This window comes from Brachyhypopomus gauderio, chromosome 19 (genome assembly GCF_052324685.1).
Source record: "Brachyhypopomus gauderio isolate BG-103 chromosome 19, BGAUD_0.2, whole genome shotgun sequence".
Taxonomy (NCBI): Eukaryota; Metazoa; Chordata; class Actinopteri; order Gymnotiformes; family Hypopomidae; genus Brachyhypopomus; species Brachyhypopomus gauderio.
In genome coordinates, this window is record NC_135229.1 from 2,428,155 (window position 1) to 2,448,781 (window position 20,627).

General features: G+C 47.1%; 2 protein-coding genes across 2 annotated transcripts in view; both read left to right on the top strand.

The window, feature by feature from the left end:
• Nucleotides 1-469: 469 nt before the first annotated feature.
• On the top strand, nucleotides 470-8,259 carry rnf126 (ring finger protein 126). Its single transcript, XM_076981500.1, has 9 exons — nucleotides 470-638; nucleotides 2,882-2,940; nucleotides 4,812-4,872; nucleotides 5,376-5,605; nucleotides 5,817-5,885; nucleotides 6,040-6,109; nucleotides 6,192-6,285; nucleotides 6,485-6,600; nucleotides 6,836-8,259. Exons 1-9 carry the CDS (start codon nucleotides 504-506, stop codon nucleotides 6,986-6,988), a joined length of 987 nt encoding a protein of 328 aa, XP_076837615.1. The 5' UTR covers nucleotides 470-503; the 3' UTR covers nucleotides 6,989-8,259.
• A 781-nt stretch (nucleotides 8,260-9,040) lies between these two features.
• Nucleotides 9,041-20,627, top strand: part of LOC143482917 (potassium/sodium hyperpolarization-activated cyclic nucleotide-gated channel 2) — a 39,548-nt gene continuing 27,961 nt past the window's right edge. Inside the window, exons 1-3 of the mRNA XM_076981499.1 lie at nucleotides 9,041-9,427; nucleotides 10,675-11,844; nucleotides 13,433-13,856. Coding sequence (XP_076837614.1) covers nucleotides 10,709-11,844; nucleotides 13,433-13,856 — 1,560 coding nt within the window. The 5' untranslated portion in view covers nucleotides 9,041-9,427; nucleotides 10,675-10,708. The remainder of the gene's footprint in view (nucleotides 9,428-10,674; nucleotides 11,845-13,432; nucleotides 13,857-20,627) is intronic.

A 20,627-nucleotide genomic window follows, 5' to 3' on the forward strand; every position in this document is an offset into this window, starting at 1 on the left:
ATACATGAACCTGTGGACATGTTTATATAATAAATAACTGATGTATATCCATTATCTCTAGTTTAAGGATACAGTATGCGATTTTTCATCATTTTGCTTGCAGTCTGTGAGCTTGCAAAAAAAAAAACATACAAACCAAACCCTGTAATTACAAATGGTACGCATATATCAGAAGTGACATACTTTTTGTCCACCAGAGGGCAGAAGGGAGTCGATTATGTTACTAAAAACAAACCTTTTTTCATTTATAAAGATGGATAGTTTTAAGTTTGTCTAAATTCAACCGAGACAAAGTGTGTTTTTTTTTATTTTATTTACAAATGATCCGATTTTTTTTCACGTTTATAATATGACAGTCGTGCATTTTGTTCTCATTTCCACTTCGGAGAAAATTGTGATTTAAGAGTTTCTCATGCGAGTGGACCGTGCGTGCGTGCGTGCGTGCGTGAGCGGTCGTCTCAGCAGCGCCAGGCGCTTCGCGCTCCGTCCGCCCCTTCGCCTTTATGTCCACGGCGGGGACCCGTACTTCGCCGTGTCTCGCGCCGAGGCCCGTGGTGAGTCACAAGATGGCGGAAGCTCCCGCACGGACCTGCCGGTTCTTCTGTCACCGATGCTCGGAGGAGATCACGCCGCTCCCGGTACGTCCCGCCGAAGCCCCGCGCGTCCGTCGGCCCTCGGTCACTTCACCCAAACGGCCCTTTGTGCCCGAGCGGCGGGAGTCCGGGAGCTAGCTGGCTAACTGGCTAGCACGTTAGCCGCGCGGCTGCACTGTTACCAGCGCTGTTAGCCTAGCACGCTAATGCTAAGCTAATGCTAAGCTAGCTCCATTAGCCAGCTAGCAGACATGTCACGCGCCCCTTACATGTCACGTATTTATTTACTCTCGGTCTTCTGTGTTGTGTTTGTTTATTTATTTGTTTGTTTGTTGTATTTCTAACCTGCCTCTCTTGGTTCTTGTATGAAGGTGTAACAGAAAATTAGCCATTAACTCACCAGCCGTCGTTATGGTTACCTAATGGTGGTGTTTGTGGTTAATTAGTCGACTGGTTGATTAATCGATTACCGCTGTGGTGTGCAGCGGGTTCGGCGGTGCTGATCGTGGAGGCTGGCGGGCTGTCGAGCCCTTCGGTGGGCTGGTGTGTGTGGATGTGGAGAGGCGATCTGGCGGGTTTAGGTGACTGGACCGGCGGGTTGTGGCTCTGTTGGGTTGATTACAGCTGGGAAAGTGTGTAAACTACACCAGGTGGTCTTACAGTCTCCACCATGCAGTAGTGTGTACAGTAGGCAGGTCTACACCAGGTGGTGCAGTAAGGTGTCTCCACCATGCAGTAGGGTATACGGTAGGCAGGTCTACACCAGGTAGTCTCCAGTAAGGAGTCTCCACCATGCAGTAGGGTATACAGTAGGCAGGTCTACACCAGGTGGTGCAGTAAGGTGTCTCCACCATGCAGTAGGGTATACGGTAGGTAGGTCTACACCAGGTAGTCTCCAGTAAGGTGTCTCCACCATGCAGTAGGGTGTACGGTAGGCAGGTTTACAGTAAGGTGTCTCCACCATGCAGTAGTGTGTACGGTAGGCATGTCTACACCAGGTAGTCTCCAGTAAGGTGTCTCCACCATGCAGTAGGGTGTACGGTAGGCAGGTCTACACCAGGTGGTGCAGTAAGGAGTCTCCACCATGCAGTAGGGTATACATTAGGCAGGTCTACACCAGGTGGTGCAGTAAGGTGTCTCAACCGTGCAGTACGGTATACGGTAGGCAGGTCTACACCAGGGTGGTGCAGTAAGGTGTCTCCACCATGCAGTAGGGTGTACGGTAGGCAGGTCTACACCAGGTGGTGCAATAAGGTGTCTCCACCATGCAGTAGGGTGTACGGTAGGCAGGTCTACACCAGGTGGTGCAGTAAGGTGTTTCCACCATGCAGGGAAATACGGTAGGCAGGTAGGTGGTTGTAAGGGCTCGTCTGGCCCCCCGGGTGGCTGACACGTTCAGCTGGTAACAGGCAGCCGTTAAAAGTGACCCTGAACTCATCCACTCCCATCTTGGGTGTTAACGGGGTGTGATGTGACATGGAGCCCATGAGTGTTGGTGCTGAAGTCTGGGCTGTGATCACAGTGGGTCAGGAAGACCTGCCGTTGTGTCCCCCCACACACACGCCGTAGCTGGGTTAGTTTCAGTACCAGGATGACCTTCTCTAACTGCAGCCTTCCTGGTCTCCCCGGGTTGTTTTTCTTTCCCTTGTCTATTTGAGAGAGCGAGGGCCAGTTATGTTACACTCCTACTATGAAGACTCGTGAATGATCTAACAAAGGTCCACTGGTGTTCTCTGTGGATGCTTTTTAAAGTTTCTTTTGTCTTTTATCCCCCCCACCACCTAGAATGATCCAAACTGTATGGAGCTACTGTAGCAGGACTATATAACAGGACTATATAACAGGACTATACAACAGCCTGCAGGTTCTAGGCCGGGGCCTCTTGGTCGTGGTCTATAGGCTTATTTGAGTTTGTGTGATGTGTTGATTTGGCTACTGTAGCCAGAGGTTTGGGGCTTGCCACTATAGGCCTGCTGATTCCATTTTAAAAGTTTACATATTTGGCACATGTGTGTGTGTGTGTGTGTGTGTGTGTGTGTGTGTGTGTGTGTGTGTGTGTGTGCGTGCGTGCGCACACGTGCGCTGTTTTGAAGTGTAATTTATGCATTTTCTTGATGGGCCCATTAATTATATGTGAACAGTTTGACACACTGTACAATTGTCAGTCCTCATGCCTGTGCTTACAGTGTCAAGGAATGTCTGCAGTCTGACACACAGTGGAGGGAGGGAGTGTGTGTGTGTGTGTGTGTGTTGTCACCTGAACTGAGTTTGTCATTCTGTCCTCTAAGGATTACACCTGTCCGCGGTGTGAGTCTGGCTTCATCGAGGAGTTACCAGAGGAGACCAGGTATGTGCAACGTTCCACAAAAGCAGTTTACGTATTTAAGATCTGGGAGATCTTGGATCTAAGTGCTTACCTGCTTACCTGCTTACCTGCTTACCTGTTTGCTAACCGACTGTGCAGACCGATGGAGTGGCTTTTGTACAAGAGTATAATAGACACTCGAAAGCACATGGCACTGCTGCCAATCAAACCTGTAGTAGTATTTCCACGTCTGTACAGAAACAAGGGAAACCCTCTCAGAGGATGTAGCCGAGGAAACTGGCCTGGAGTTTGTGTTCCTTACTCTCCTGATGCAGACTCGTTTCTTCTAATCTGGTCTAGCACGTCATCCTAATACTGACTCCAGAACACTCGTTTCTAATTCCCCACCATTTATTAACCAGTAAAACTCAGGTAGTTACTGGCTAAAAAACAGAAAACAATACATTTCTGTAAATGCACGAGTAAATGCAAATACTGTAAATGCAGACTGCTTGATTAAAGACACAAATCAGATTTGCGTGTTGTTTTCCAGTAGAGGTATGGGCATAACGCATAACTGGCACACCTGCACAACCTAAATAGATAATAAATAATAATAATAACCTAAAAAATTATTATGCCATTCAGGAGAACATTGTTGAAGTAAAAACAAATAATTTTATCGTCTGGACTTAGAGGAAGAAGGGAAGGAAGTGGAAAACGAATATGCCTCATTTAAAAATAGAAAAAAGAGTCAAATTTAATCACACAAATTTTCCATTGAAGCAGGACGTTTCAGACGGATTTCCTTGATCAGCGGTGCAAGCAAAGTGCTTCTGAAGTTCTAGGAGGTGAAACCAGTTTCTATTAGAAAAAGTAGATCGTAATCACAACGTTAATTCCTTGAGGTTCTAGTTTGGAGTGGTTTAAACTGGTTTCACCTCCTGAAGCTAACGAAGGGCTGGAACGATTTAACCGTTCTGTTTCTCTCAAAACCTGGTAATATGACCAAGAGAAGGTCTGCTGGGTTTTCTGGGGTTTTTTTTGTAAAACATCAGGACTGTTCCACACAGGATTTGCCGTTTTTATTGCTAAAGGACGGTTGCATTTATTGCAGGAACTGTGTCACCATACAGGCATGGCGATACTATACGATACGATTTCTGTTATAGAAAGAATTATTTTAATCACTGTTCTTGTTGATTATGATGTTAATACATAATATCAGTAGTGCATGAATGCATAACAAAGACCAATAGCAACCCATAAAGAAACGGTTAAAGAAACTAAAAAATATTTTTAAAAAGGATTCTTGAATTCAAATAACTTTGAACCTCCCACTGACATCTGAATGTTATTTACTCTGAATGTTCTTTTAACCGACGAATGCTGAAACACCTGTGATTACAACTTAAAATCAACATTTCTCCCAACGTTTCCCAGAAGTCAGCTCTGCATTTTTAAGGGCCGGACTGCAGCTGGTTTCCATGGTTTCTCCTAGAGAGTGCGTTGATTTTTTCCTAAAGCCTCCCGTTATTTCTTCATGAGGTTCCACGAGGACGTTTTAAACACTGCGCATGACTTGAACGCTCCAGGGTCACACTGGATAATTAACATATTAACATAAACATAAATTGACACAGTCACGACTGTATTGCTTCACACAATCATTGAGTGTATTTACAATATGTTGCCATAGTGAAATTTTGAACACGGGCATAATTGTCTTAATGACACAGTTGTCTTGTTTGCGTTGCCAGTTGTTATACACACGTACGTGTTTGAGCTGGGCTGTTAAGGGTGTTGTAGAGTTCACGTAATTGAAAGGATGGCGTCAGGTTCTCTGCACATGGCGTAAACCGGACCGGCGCCTTCCACGTTGTTGATGCTGAAACGATGTCGTTTGCCTCCAGCACAGAGAATGGCTCCACGTCCACGGCGTCCAACAGCGACCCCGTCCGTGCGCCGTTCGAGGTGAGCTAGCGCACCCACTGCCGCTCGCGTCCCCTCCTGCTCTGCTCGGTCAGACACTCACTGTTCACGTCCAGTCTGCTGTTGTCCAGGTGACGCAGGTGACATAAATTACGATGGATTTGAATGCTAATCACACATTGCAACTGCTCTTTTGATCTGACCCTTTGAATGGTTTTTATGTGTCCTTGAAATGACATTGAGTTTAATCCCAGAGTATAACAGTGTCATCCCAGCCCATTGGGGTACGACTCCCCTGGCACTGGAGTTGTGCACCTCTAGCTCAGCTAGTTCAGATAACGGCTGTTTCAAACGGATCAATGACACTATCCAGCCATGCACTACTAAGTTGCATTAATCAGTGGGGAAGCTAGCCAGTTGTTAAAGAACACTTCAGGATGAAGGTATCTTAGAGCAGACGATGTCCGTGTTGCTGAGGTGCTAGTACGGTCTTGGCGCGTTCTCCTGGTGCCTCACGATGCTCCTCCCCCGTCTGCTCTCCGCAGGGCGTGGACCAGACGCTCTTCACGTTCCCGCACGGCTACGGCCAGTTCGCCCTGGGCATCTTTGGCGAGGGTTTCGACCTGCGGGCCGGCCTGCCCGCCGAGGACAACCGCGACTCCGAGGGACGGCGGGAACGAGAGATACGCCAACGCTACGGTCCGAGGCAACCGCGCGGACGCCACGTACCCCGCAGACAAGGGACGCGGCACGAAGGCGTGCCGACTTTAGAGGGGTGAGGGCACGGGTGGTGGTTTTACAAATAAAGAAAATGGCACCGGTCACTGTCTGCTAAAGCACAGGCTGACTCAGGAACTGTATTCGGATTGTGCTTAGTGGACATTTTGTGTGTTGGAATAACTCCTGTATCTGTGTAAAGAAACCTCAGTTCTGTGATGTACAGTGTAAAGGTTTACAGTGTAAAGGTTTGTTTCGTGTTTTAACAGAATAATACAGCAGTTAGTAAACGGAATCATCGCACCAACAGCTATGCCAAACATGGGCGTGGGACCATGGTATGTTGATGCTGGATTCTATGTTCCTGTTTTGATTTTTAGATATTTTGTAGTTAAGTATTTGGACTTCACTTAAACGATAATGTTCTGATTGAACGTAATTGAAATGAACGTCTTCTGCTTTGTGGGTGACTGGGATTATTTGTATGTGTAGGGGAGTGCTGCACTCAAACCCTATGGACTATGCCTGGGGTGCCAATGGGTTAGACGCTATTATAACACAGGTACTACACCCCCCCCGCACGTGTGACGCCGCCCACGTTGGCTGTCATCGTGACCATTAAACGCCCTTTTGTTGTGCCACAGTTATTAAATCAGTTTGAGAACACGGGACCGCCACCTGCAGACAGGGAGAAGATCAAAAGCCTGCCGACGGTCCAGATCACGGAGGAGCACGTGGGTGAGTGCACACGTGTGCCGGCTGGCCGAACACCCCCCCCCCCCCCCCCCCCCTCATGCACGTGCGCCGGTGCCGTGTGGATATCATTTGCCTCTCACGCCTCTGGGGCGTTAACGTCCTCTGCTGTGCGGACTGGCGCAGTGCTGTCGCGACCCTCACGTGCGACCCTCACGTGTGCCTCTTCTCCTGGTGCTGCCAGGTGCTGGTTTGGAGTGCCCCGTGTGTAAGGAGGACTACAGCGTGGGCGAGAACGTCCGGCAGCTTCCGTGTAACCACCTCTTCCACCACGACTGCATCGTGCCCTGGCTGGAGCAGGTAACTCCGTCTCCGCGGCGACCGCATCTGCGGCGACTGGCTTGTCTTGTTGTGCGTCCTTCGCTTCGGTTGTGGTGTGTGTGTGTGTGTGTGTGTGGTGGCGTTTTTGACGTTCGCTACAAGCTTAGCTGTGGGCTCGGGAGGAAAGGACACGGGGAGGAGAGCTGAGTCAGCAAACTCGTGTGTGTGTGTGTGTGTGTGTGTGTGCGCGTGTGTGTGTGTTCGTTCTCTACAGCACGACACGTGTCCGGTGTGCAGGAAGAGTCTGAGCGGTCAGAACACAGCCACAGATCCTCCCGGCCTATCAGGAATGAACTTCTCTCCTTCCTCTTCATCCTCTTCCTCATCCAGTTCTCCAAGCAACGAGAATGCTGCCAACAACTCTTAAGAAATGATCCTCAGTCCTCCCACACACACACACACACACACACACAAAATGACAAACACATTATCGTGTCAGTGAGTGCTAGCGTGGCCAACATTGTAATTCAGAACCTCTTAAAGCTTGAACCCCCCTCTCTCCGACATCTTAGCAAGGCAGGAACCGCGTCGGAGATCTGCGGTTGTTCTAGACTGTTCTAGAGCTCCACCTCAGACTCAGATCGGCTGTTAGCGGGGGCTGCCAAGCTGAAACCTGACTAGGACTGTCTAGAGTGCACCCTTTAAGGCCAGCACCACACCAGCGCCCTCTGGTGGCGAACCAGAGATGTATCATCGGCGTCATCCTGCCTCACTGGGACACGCGCCAAAGGAAACCTTGACAACGAACCAGAAGAGGAAAAAAATAAACACATACACAACAATTTTACTTGTATTTCTTCACCGATAGATTCTCTTTCTTTTTTTTTTCTTTTTTTTTTTTACATATATTTTTTTTATTTTTTACTTTAGCACTGAACTGGAGAATGATCATTCCTCATTATTTTTTTTTAGTTTTTAACTGGGAAAGGGACGACAGTGTTTGAACTGGGACAAGTGTTTGAACTGGGAGGAACCGGGACTGGGAGAGGGCGACGGACAAGACTAGAACGTGGAGGTGAAGCAGGACTCCCAGCGCTTACGTCCCCCCCCCCCCCACACACACACACACACACACCGAGTAAGCCAATGGCTTTTTAATGGAGACTTTGTTCTGTCTCCTGAGAGGGGACAGGTAGAACCCTTTCCGCTTCTTTTCTATTATTTTTTTATGTAATTTCTTTTTTTTTATTCCTACATCAGTAACTAAGGGGTGTATGTGAATATGAAAATAAGAAATGGATCAGAAAAGCCCGGTCCGAGCGTCTCGCCGCACCAGAACTCTGCTCTCTCTTCAATCAATCTTTTATTTGCACAACCTTTTGCTTTGCTCACAATTTAGACGATGAACAAAAAGTGTGAACGCCTCCGATAACGTATGAAATACGGCCTCTCGAACAGTTTTAAGACGTTTTGGAAATATATATTTTTTAGTATTTTTGTTGATTTTTTTTGGTGGGATGTACGTGGCCTGACGTGTGTGTAGTATTACTCCTCCCCTTAAGCAGACTTTGTCCTGATTTTTTTATCTTCACATTCTCATACACGTATGCGGTGACTCTGTTCGATGCATCATTTTTTTTAACTTATTATAAGTTAAGTGGTTTGTTTTTGTAAATCATAATAAAGTGAAAAAATGAATGTACTGGTCATGATTATGAAATGTTTCGACCGCGACACTAACAGCTGTCGACAGAACAGAGGAGCTTGTGTTTGTAGTGCTCTGGATGTAGCACGTGTGTCTCCGCACGTGTGTCTCCACACGCGTGTGACGAAGTGCCCTCTGCTCAACTAAAGTGACTTCCAGTCATCACAGTTGGGTTTCCACTAATGGTACTTTTATCAGGTTTGTATGACCTCTGACCTTACCCTATGTGCACTCTTGACTGTCTGATCCACCTTAATGGAGGTGACGCCACGGTGGTTTTGGGTCTCACCTCCAGGTGTTCTAACGCACCCTCCTGAGTTCTAGAATCCCTCCCAGAGAGTTCTGGATTTCGTCCCGGTGCAGGTCTGGAGGGTCTAGGGTCAAACCCCCTCCATGGGGAACAGCTGTGGGAGGTTGTCCCAGTGGTCATGTCCTTACATGGGTGTAGCGGTAAAATAAATAAAAAAGGTGTGTGTGTGGTGCCGGTAAGCTCAGCCCGCGCTTACGACAGCATGGCCATGCCATTGTGTCCCTGCTGGGCACTGGTTCTGCAGAATCTCATGTTCTGATCGCACTCGCCAACAAAGACCCCGTGCATGACGGGACAAGGGACACGCAAGTTTGAGCTGGGACTGGAAACCACTGTGGATGCTTAGAATGGATTTATGAGTCCAATCAAAACAAAAGATCTAATTCACGTGTGGGCATCCCTGATTGGGTTTTACCTGATGGCACTTTGGGATTTATGATCACACATTTGAAAAGGTTGCTGTCTCTGTGCTCGCCATTGGCTCTGTTCTTCATCATGGTGTCTGCGAGATCAATTGGGATTTCATTCTTGTCTCGGAGCTTTGCCTTTTATGCAAATGAGGCCCAGAGCATCCTATTCTGTGCGTCACACCAGGAAGTCTGAGCCGGTACCGCACACAGAGAGCGACACACCGTGATTCAGTGTTACGTTTCACGCCAACGTCGCCTCCCGTCAGCGGCGGCGGTGGGAAGGTGCCAAGCGCGGAGCCGGCGGATGCCGTGACCTCCCGCCGGTTCTTCTAGGGGGCAGAAGGCGACGAGTGTCCTCGGCACGTGGACGCGGCGGTCCGGTCCAGTCCGCTGGGCTCAGACAACCTTTCAATGTCATTGGCGCGCGGCGCCTCGCTGAAGGTACGACGAGATCTGCGCTGCTGCGGGTAATGCGCGTTGGGTTTAGAGGACCACACCTGGACGGACTCGAAATACAGTCATTCAGTGTGGGACAGTGGTGAGAACCGAACCATCAGCGAGCTGCTTTGATTCGGTGCCATTAGTCATAGTCAGCGGTGTTGGTACCTTTACTTTAACACGGGGGATTAGTGCTCAGATTGGTGTTCAAGCCACTCTGGTCTTATTTAGTCAGACTAGATGTTTTAACATCTGATCAATACTGTGGAGGAACGCGAGGAAAATGTTGCTGCTTTTATGAGACGCGATACACAGCAAGTGAATTCAGGTCCGGCAGCACCTGTGTGTGAGATGTCCAGTGCAGGTGATGGACCAGTGATCACACTGCACGATATCTGTCGGCCCTGGCCTCTTTAGTGGTTGTAGTTGATGTGGAGGTGTGCACGCTACACGAACCATCTCTGAACCGAGATGTGCCACGAAAACGCGCCTGGTGCGCAAATAGCGCTCTTTCACGCAAAATACACACGAGAACTCCACATCATGGCAAAATGGAGTCTGAACCACAGGCTATGAGTTGTTTCTGCTGTAGTTTGTACAGAAACGGAAAAAAACATTATTGAAAGGAAATTGTGCAGGATGCATTGGTTTGGGTGATGTGGGCAGCAAGGATTGTATGTTCTTCAAATAGCGATATTGGTAAATAGTGGAATAAATCGTTTGAGCCGTTAAAGCAAAAATGAAACGATTGTTTCGATCCGATACGGCGGGTTTCACCTTTCCTGACCTGACACGGACTAACAGAGGCAGGAACATTACATATATTGTGCGATGTGTAAATACAGTTAAAAGTAAAACATGTTAACTCTCACGTGCACCGCACCATGCATGAGTTTACTGAGAGTTTCACAGAGAAACATACAAATGTAACCCAAACACACACACACACACACACACACACACACACGTACTTACAAAAACTGTCATCGCCGTTTTAAAGCTTCACTTTCACGTGTCTGTCGCTTTGTCGCCGGGGCCCGAAATGTGTCTGCGACAGCATATCGGGCCTAAAACCGTGTAGTGTTGACCCGGTATAAGAGAGGATCATAGTTTGAAAAAAATTCTCTTTCTCTCTCTCTCTCTCTCTCTCTCTCGCTCTCTCTCTCCTCTCCCTCCCTTTGCGCTCTCTCTCTCTCTCTCTCTCTCTCTCTCTCATCCTCTCTGCTATCGTTGAATGGTTTCCCGCAAAGATTACCGGAGGCAGAATTTGATCCCCTGAACGCCATGGACCGGAGTGAGCTTTCGCCCGGCTCAGAAGTTGCAATGAAGAAGAACGCGCCCGGTCCCGGTCATGCGCATACCGGTGCACCCGCCGCACGCGCCTCCAACTGCGCGAGTAACACGAAGCGCAGCCTGGAGTCTCGCGCGGACGCTCCTGGAGGTCAGTGCGTCACGGGGCCGAAGTCTGGCGCGACAAACCACGCCGCCATGGACCGAACCGACGACGGGGACGACGAGCCCAAGTTTCAGCATCAGCGGCTCAGTAGAGCCGCCGGCACCGGCACCGGCGGTGGCGGTGGCGCGCGAGGCAGCATTAAGCTGCAAAACTTTGCACCAGAAGGGAGAGCCGCGTTATCGGCGCACAAGAAGTCGGAGCGCGAGCAGCTCCCGGAGCAAGGCGTCTCTCCACAGAAGGAGCGGTCCACGGACACCGACGTGGCGCGCCTGAGCGATGCTGTGGGACGACACGAAGCCGACAGGGGAGGAGGAGGAGGAGGAGGGAGAGGAGGAAGAGCCTCGCCAGTAGCGGCGACCGTGACGGTGGAGGCTTGTAATGTTCCAGGTGAAGTCGGCGGCAGTAGCGCGGCTCCCGATCCCAGCATGAAGTGCAACAAAAACGGGGGATGCAGGAGGGCCTCCGGCACGGGGAGCCTGCGCTCCATCATGTCCAAGCAGGACAAACAGGACGTGAATAAAAGAACAACGTGCAATTCAACAACCAGCATGGACGGGTCCACCACCCCCGTGGGCTCCCTAACGCACGGGCAGGGGGCCGACGCCGCGAACCCCAGCCTCACCCCCGTCTCCGCCGGCGTCCCGGAGAAGAAGGACTCGAAGGTGTCCTTCTCCAACGCCCCGAGTCGTAAGTCGTCTTCAATCGTGCACGGCGCGCAGACACAGCAGCCCAGGAATTCTGTAACGTTCCTGAAGTCCGACGACGGGCCGCAGATCGTGGCAGAAGATGCCGAAACGCGAGGGAGCCAAGCGAGTTTCATGCAGAGACAGTTCGGCAGTATGCTGCAGCCCGGGATTAACAAATTCTCTTTACGCATGTATGGAAGTCAGAAGGCCGTGGAAAAGGAGCAGGAGCGCGTGAAGTCCGCAGGCAAGTGGATTATTCATCCGTACAGCGATTTCAGGTAAGAACCCGTCAGCTAAGAATTCAGACACGCGACAGAAAAGTTATAGCTTATGTTGCGGTATGTGTGCGTGCGTGCGTCTTTGTGTTCTTCTTAACTAGAAGCTCCGATTTATTAACTGGACTTGTGACTAAAATGTCCCCACTGTTCGCGTTATGGGAGGACAGGAACTGCCCACAGTGTGTGTGTTAATGGCGTGGTGTCAAATGTGCTGTGAGCCTTATTCTAAGAGATAATCATTTCATCTCGGGACAGGGAACAACCAAAACGCGTTAGTGGACCAAAATATCATCGGAACCCCATCTCTCTATTAAAACGGGATTATGGGACACTTGGGGACGGTTCGGTGTCCAGCCCGAAACTTTATTTTCACAACGTGTTATACTTTTGAGTTTGTGCGTGTCGGAGTCAGAAGGGGCGATTAATTGGTTTATGATTTCAACACCATCCACGGCGCCGAAAGCCAAAACACAGACGTATGTGTGCTGGTCTAAAACAATCATTAGTAATTCCGTCACAACTATTTAAGACAAGACCTGTTTCCATACTGTAGCTTTAGATGATTTAAAAGTGCTGGTCCGAGTGCATGTCTTCTTTGTTTGTAAGGATGCTTCGGGTGCTTCATGTCTGCGAGACGGTCTACGATTGTCTGCGTCATAACAACGCGAGTTAAACGCAGCTGATGGAAATGTACAAGCAACATCCGCGCGCGCACTCGTGCGTTGTGACGCTTTGCTCGTCCGACCGCGAGCCTGTCGTTTAGTGATGGGGGTGGGGGGGGGGTTTGCACGCATATTTTTCATTATTTCTAACAACAGGTCATCGCACTGCGAGTAATGCGGAAACATTAAGATGTATTAAATATTCTAAATTGCTGCAGGATACGCAATAACAAAATCTGGTCACGAGTTACATCAGAGTTATGAGTCAGCAGTGCACCTTGCGCGTGGAGCTATGACCTTGAGTTCTACCCGAGCGACTGCTCACGCTGCGCGGAACCGGATCACTTCCGCCGCCCGACCAACAATTCACCTCGCGTGCGAACACAGCGCGGCGCAAACACCGTGGTCCCCCCCCTCTTTGTGTCCCATAGAAAGGGTCATTTCAGGTCATGTGTGCTCTACCCTACTTAAGTCCATTAGTAAAAGCTATAATTCACACAGCTGCGTGTGTGTATACCGTTCAAGTGCTATATTAACAGGTGATGATATGTCCTTGTATTATAAAAACCTTTTTGATTTTTATTATCACATTAGCAATATTAAGCAGCGCTAAGCAGCACATTCTGTTCTTAAAATATGTACAAAAGTTTTCAAAAGCAAGCTTGCAGGGTTTCATCGTTGCTGATGGATGAGGAGATACCAAGTTTTGGATTATTGTTCTTATTTAACACACCTGATTGAGCTAAATCATCTGAATTTTACAGTCTGTTCATGGTGGATGTAAACTACAGTAAATCTTAAAAACTAAGTACATAATATTTGCATGATGATATCTCCAGGAAGTAAGTTGGTCTTTCCAGGTGGAGCTGTGTACCTGTGGGATCTCGGCGTTCATCATTTCTTCTGTGCTGTGTCATCATTTCCAGGTTCTACTGGGACTTCACCATGCTCCTCTTCATGGTTGGCAACCTGATCATCATCCCTGTTGGAATCACCTTCTTCAAGGACGAGACCACCACGCCCTGGATCATCTTTAACGTCATCTCCGACACCTTCTTCCTCATGGACCTGGTGCTTAACTTCCGCACGGGCATCATCATCGAGGACAACTCGGACATCATCTTGGACCCCAAGACCATCAAGAAGAAGTACCTGAAGACCTGGTTCATCGTGGACTTTGTCTCCTCCATCCCTGTGGATTACATCTTCCTGATTGTGGAGAAAGGCATCGACTCGGAGGTGTACAAGACCGCCCGCGCCCTCCGCATCTTACGCTTCACCAAGATCCTCAGTCTGCTACGTCTGCTCCGCCTCTCACGGCTCATCCGCTACATCCACCAGTGGGAAGAGGTAGGCTGCACCCTTCTGCCCCCCCCCGCCCCCCCACCCCACCCTGCTTGCTGTGTCATGGTCCTCCAATCAGCCATTCAGGCCCTGAACAGAACAGAAGAACACCTGGTTCTGCCCACAGGTTCCCTCACACCACCACTGTGATCACAGGGCTGTAGGGCCATGACCCTCCTGTTTGACTTGATAGAAAAGTGGGTTCTGAGAGGTGCTTCTGTGTCCCGCCCGCCAGAGAAGGTCCCGCAAGCTCGCCAGGCCCGTTCCCACGGAAACACACACACTAACACTAGCAAATGTACGTATGCTGATGCATCTCGGGTTCACAGAGGGGAGGCCGGTGACCTCGGTGACCTGGAGAATCACACCGAACCTTAAGTGCCTTTTGGCTAACGTGTCGTGTTGAATATTGCAAACCAAGATGTCGCCTGACTGGGAACATAACAGCGGAACAGATGCAGTGAGAACGTTGCCCTGAGCTCGTGAGGTTTCGGAACAGGATGTATGAGTGTTGAAAGGTGTTGAAAACTAAATAGCTTGAACTCTTGCTCTGTGTGTGTGTGTGTGTGTGTGTGTGTGTGTGTGTGTGTGTGTGTCCTCCCTCTCCGCTGCCGCTCCTGTGATTGGAGCCTTAATTTGGCCCTGACAAGCTGGGAAGAGTTTGGGTAAAAATGTCATTGTGTTGGCATCAGCTGTGCAGCTCAAAGCCGTGTGTGTGTGTGCGTGTGTTTGTGTTTGTCTAGATGCAACAACATGCTTTAAAATGGTTGAGAGTATTTTGTAGACTCATCCACAATCTTTAATGAGGTTTAGATCAGGCATGTGTGGTTTAGCTGCACAAAACCAGTTCAACCAGTCACACACTCACTTGAAATACACACTTCAAAGGAAGAAACATATACATCAATGCATCATTTATGTATTCCTATTACATTTGTCAATGCAAGTCTAGATTGCTGTTGTTATTCTATACTGATAATATCCTCTAACAAAACGTATTACAATATGTCGATGTATTCTAAATATAAACAAAATATGATACACATTTTATATATATATATATATATATATATATATATATATATATATATATATATATATATATATATATATATATATATACACACACACACAACAGTCCCTACTGCTCCTATTACCATGGGAACCACTGGTACCTTCACCTCCAATGTCTTCACCAGCTCTTCTCTGAGCGGCTGGTGTTTCTCTAGTTTTCGTGATTCTTGGTCCTGATGTTGTGGTCACTGTGGGTCTATCACTATGGCCCTCTTCTGCTCTGTGTAATTACTGTCTGGCTGGGTAGCCGTGACCATTTTATCAGTCTGCATCAGGAAATACCACAGGATCTTAGCTGTGGCGTTCACCACCTCCTTCATGGGTGCGTCGCACTTTGACCTTGAAACTTCCAGTCTGTACTTGGCTCAGGCCCACATGAAAATATATATATTGAGAGAGGGAGAGAGAGAAGGTAAATCGTCTCTAATGTTTGTATATTATGTTACCTGTGTAGTCACAGAATGCAGAATATTCTGGCTGACGTCTTCCGTCGTGATGCTGAGGTTCGGCTGGGAAAAGATCGGCGGTGGTGTGGGTGTAGATCGGCAGTGGTGTGGGTGTAGATCAGTGGTGGTGTGGGCGTAGATCAGTGGTGGTGTGGGTGTAGATCGGCGGTGGTGTGGGTGTAGATTGGCAGTGGTGTGGGTGTAGATCGGCGGTGGTGTGGGTGTAGATTGGCGGTGGTGTGGGTGTAGATCGGCGGTGGTGTGGGTGGTGTGGGCGTAGATCAGTGGTGGTGTGGGCGTAGATCAGTGGTGGTGTGGGCGTAGATCAGTGGTGGTGTGGGTGTAGATGGGCGGTGGTGTGGGTGGTGTGGGTGTAGATCAGTGGTGGTGTGGGTGGTGTGGGCGTAGATCAGTGGTGGTGTGGGTGGTGTGGGTGTAGATCAGTGGTGGTGTGGGTGGTGTGGGCGTAGATCACCCTGCAGCGAGAGAGTAACGACGGAGAGAGAATCAGTCCGCTCCAGAGTACAGCCATGATGGAGATCAGGCTTCACATCCTCCCTAATGTCCACAGAGGGAGAGAGAGAAAGTGAGAGGGAGAGAGGGAGAGAGGGAGGGAGGGAGGGAGGGAGGGAGAAGAGAGAGAGAGAAGAGAAAGAATATGAAGGAAAATTAAGACCTCAAGTTCATTGTTTTTTCTTATCTCCATAAAGGACATGGGCCCTTTCTAATTAACTTAACTTGTTAATTAGCTTGTTAATCCCTCGGTCATTTCCTTAATTAACATTTTATTAAAATGTTCACCGCGCTTTACCGGGCGTTTATGGGAAGAGGCTCCTGCTCGTCACCGGTGCTGTTGTTCGGTTTGATCGTGGCCCCTGCAGGCGTCTGGTGGGGCGTCTGGTGGGCCTGTCCAGCTCAGCCCTCCCTCTTGTGGAGAGGTGCGACCCGCCGCTCTGTAGCCGCTCTGTAGCCGCTCTGTAGCCGCTCTGTAGCAAACCTCCGATGCTGCTAGGCTCCGCCCCCCTAGGCCCCACCCCGACCCCCTACACAGCGTTAATATGTGTAGCCGACGCAGTTGAATCACTTACAGCCACCAGGGCGGCAGCAGGTGGGCTCTGTTAGTGCAGTAATGAGGGACTGGCTAAGGCAATTAGGACATAATGGGTCACCTGCCTGCAGTGCACAGCTGAAGTAAGTACATTATATTTCTGCGTTTAGCTGACTGCTGAATGCTGAATACTACTCATGATTTAGTAATCAAACGGCTGAAATGAGACTCTGAAGGAGAATTGGTGGATATCGAGTGTAACATGCTCGGTTGCCACAAGTCCCAGTGGTTTAAAATGTGAAATTTAGCCTAAATTGACCCATTTATTGCTCATTGCTGTGACGTTAGTGGCTGTGTGAATAATAAATTAATAATAAATAGATCAGTGGGGCCAAACATAGGAGTGTGGATGAGAGCCAGCTGGACTCGTGCTGTGAAATGTGAACTCACATGATGAAATAACTCAATTAAATCCAGAATTTCCAGAGCCAGAATGTGAACACGGGGGAGCTGTCCGGTCCTGAAACTCACATTCCAAGTACAGGAAGCCAAACATTCTGGCGTCCTGTACTGTGGATTTGAACAGATATGAACTGTGAAATTCAAACATGATTTATACAAAACGATTGTCTCGATTTGTGAACAATGTGGTAATGTGAAGAAGTAGAGAGGGTCTAAACACAACACTTGGCTCGATAGTTACACTCTATGGGACATTATGAATTTAGGCTGATTTACACTGAGAAGATCTGCATTGGTGTATCTACTAACCTGCTCATGCACCCCATGCAGGTGTTCACACAGGCGACAGCCAATCCACGCTAGTGTACCTGGTGAACCTGTGTGCCTAGAGACAGCTGAACGTCTCATGTGGCAGGATTTTCAGTCCGACTCGTATAAATGCCAATTTTCTTCTGCTCCACGAGTTTGCGTCTCATTTCTGGTGTCCCACACTCCAGCTTCGCAAACCTGGCAGAGCCACATAAGGTCCCGGAGGTGTGTGTGTACATCCTGGAGTTGTGTGTGTGTGTGTGTGTGTGTGTGTGTGTGCGCGCGCGCGTCTGTGCATACCCACAAGTCCCTTCTCTGCGTCACAATGTAGAGACGTTTACGTGGAACTTTTGCAGTATAAACCAGCCTTTAGTGTCGATGCCTTTTTGATGAATGCTTCGTTCAGTCCCATATTGCATGTACGGGAGTGGTACCAGAAGTCTCAAATTTTTTTAGTTCTAAGCTGTTTGTGCAGTTGAAGCTGTCAGCAGAGCTGTGAGCCTGTCTGTGGCACTAAAAACACACTTCCTGCTATTCTGCCTCGCATGCAAATGCTGGATTCACTCCCCTGTTTCCCGCATGGCTGCTGTCTTTACAGCCCCAGTAACTTGGGAATGTTGAGCTGTCCATGGTCCTGAAAACACTGTTCTTCGTGTGGGGCTCTGATAAACTGGTTAATGCCAAGCTGGGGTCATTTTGGCTATTAGTGACCACACACTAAGGACACAGCAGCAGGCCTGAGCTCAGCTGTAATTGGTTTAACCTTCTAGCCCTGCTTCCTGTTGTCCAGGAAGTCTGTGGTCTTTTATGATTATTTGCCATTATTTATGGTGCCATTGTTTAGGTGACATACGGGCGTCTGAGTACACTTTGGCTGAAAATGACAGAGAGGTAAATTGGAAGATTTTACTAGTGTAAGCTCTTAGTATATGTATGTTAGTATATACTAGTATGTGCTCTTAGTATATGTATATGTTGGTACATACTAGTATGTGCTCTTACTATATGTATATGCTAGTACATACTACGCTCTTTGTATATGTATATGCTAGTAACCTACATACTAGTTGTGCTCTTAGTATATATATTTATATGTATACTGTATATATGCTAGTATGCTATATATACACACACACACACACACACACACACACATATATATATATATTAGTGGTCGTTAATTTTATACTCTTATCGGGCGATATAAAAATTATCGCCGTTAATCTATTTTTAAAGTTGGGTTGGGAACTGGGTCAAAATGGGTAAGAAAACTATGATGACTTTCAACTTGATAGTTTAGTTCGGCTGTATTCCTAACCAAATTGCACAGTAGGGGCGAGAACGAGTTTTCAAACCTGAATTACAAGTCGTACGTGAGTTTACATGGATGCAGCCACGAAGTCGCCAGGTTTGCTTCATGGAAAATACATTTTAGGAACGTAAAGTGTTACCGGAGCGGAGCTCGGAGCGGTCGTTTTCTGCATGGTCCTAGCGCTAGATTCGTCGCTATTTAAATATTTCTTTTTAACCGTTAAAACTGCAGAGGATCAAAACCGGCTTTTGAAAAAGTCCCCCCCAAATTACGTCCGTGAGGTTAAATGTACTAAATGTTGGCTTACATTTCAAATATCATGTTTAGCTCACGAGTACATTTTATTGAGCATGTTTTTTTTTCTTCAAGTATCAAAGTAGAACAGCTTCCTCAAACAGTCATTGATGCATTTTGGAAACAGGAGATGAGCCCCTGGTCTAATGCACCCTCTGTATTAAGAAACCCTATCTCAAAAACTGACATTTAGTCATTACTTGGAGCCATTTTAATCTAGATTAATCTAGATTAATTTCAAGATTTCAGTGAGATTAATCTAGATTAAAAAAATTTATCTATGCCCACCCCTAATATATATATATATATATATATATAGAGAGAGAGCACATACTAGATAATAATAATTATTATATAATAATCTTTATTTGTATAGATACATACATACATGCAACTCAAAGTGCTTTACAGTATAAATAAAAAGAAACATTAAAGGAGATAAGACAAAAAGACAAAAGAAAATGTTAAAAGAAATTAAAGATAAAAAAAATTTAAATAACATAAAAAGTAAAAAAGGAAAATAAATAAGATAATAAAAAAGTAAAGTAAATAAGATAAAACTATTAGGATAATTAGATTTAGAAAATAATAGACAACATAATGTAATAAAGTAAATAAGATTGAGAGTTTCTTAACCAAAAGCGGATCTAAACAGGAATGTTTTGAGACTGTTCTTAAAACTATGCAGGGATGAAATGCCTCTGAGCTCTTCAGGAAGAGAATTCCAGAGCTTTGGGCCATAGTGGCTAAAAGCACCCTCACCAATCTTTAATCGGCATCTAGGAATCACCAGTAGATTACTGTTTGAAGACCTCAGAGACCTGACTGGAACATATCTAACCATCATTTCACTGAGGTAAAGAGGGGCAAGACCATGAAGACATTTCAAAACCATGACTAGAACCTTAAAATCTATTCTGAAGCTGACAGGTAACCAGTGCAGTGAGTGGAGTGCAGGTGTAATATGATCTCTCTTTCTCCTGCGGGTCATATACTAAGAGCATATACTAGCACATACTAGTACATATATTAAGAGCATATACATTATATACTAAGGGCATATACTATATATACTATATATAAATATTTATACTGTATATATGCTAGTATATACTAGTATATGCTCTCTTAGTCTATATATATATATATATATATATATATATATATATATATATATATATATATATATATATATATTCATATATGCTAGCATATACTAGTATGTAATGTATATGCTCTTATACTCTTAATATGTATATGTATATGATACATATTAAGTATGTATATGATATACTGGGTAATGCTATATCTTGGTGTATGCTAATATATACCTCTTTCACCAGCACTTGAGTTGCCCGAGTGATGAACTTTGACCTGTGCTTACCGAGTAAGAGCAGACGGAGCTGCAGGCCATCTGATCCAAATGATCTGATCCACACACACACACACACACACACACACACACACACACACACACACGGGGTTGTTAAACTGCTTTATAACTCCTAGACAGATTCGATACGTTCTAGTTTAGGGTCAGTCTTGTTTTACAGGCAGGGACGCGCCGTAGTGCCGGACTAAACTACAGGGGCGTGAGATTCACAGCGAATCTTCGTGAGATTCACAGCTGGGCGTCATGGTTTAGTGTCCACGACTCTTCTTTAAGGTCTTCACGTGCGCCGCTATGTGCAAACAGAGTAGAAACCATTGTCATGGAAAACACAGCCATGAGAGAGCAGCGTTGCCGGGCCCCTGGGATTGGCTACCTCGGACTTGCCTGGGGCTTGATTGGTTGGTTTGTGTGGTAAGGAACTATTGTCTATCGTTTGGGG

What these genes read in the sequence shown, in the direction of transcription:
- rnf126 (XM_076981500.1), top strand. Translation starts at nt 504, where the DNA reads ATGTCCACGGCGGGGACCCGTACTTCGCCGTGTCTCGCGCCGAGGCCC. An exon ending in GATCACGGAGGAGCACGTGG is followed by an intron (nt 6,286 to 6,484) that starts GTGAGTGCACAC and finishes TGGTGCTGCCAG; the next exon opens with GTGCTGGTTTGGAGTGCCCC. An exon ending in TCGTGCCCTGGCTGGAGCAG is followed by an intron (nt 6,601 to 6,835) that starts GTAACTCCGTCT and finishes CGTTCTCTACAG; the next exon opens with CACGACACGTGTCCGGTGTG.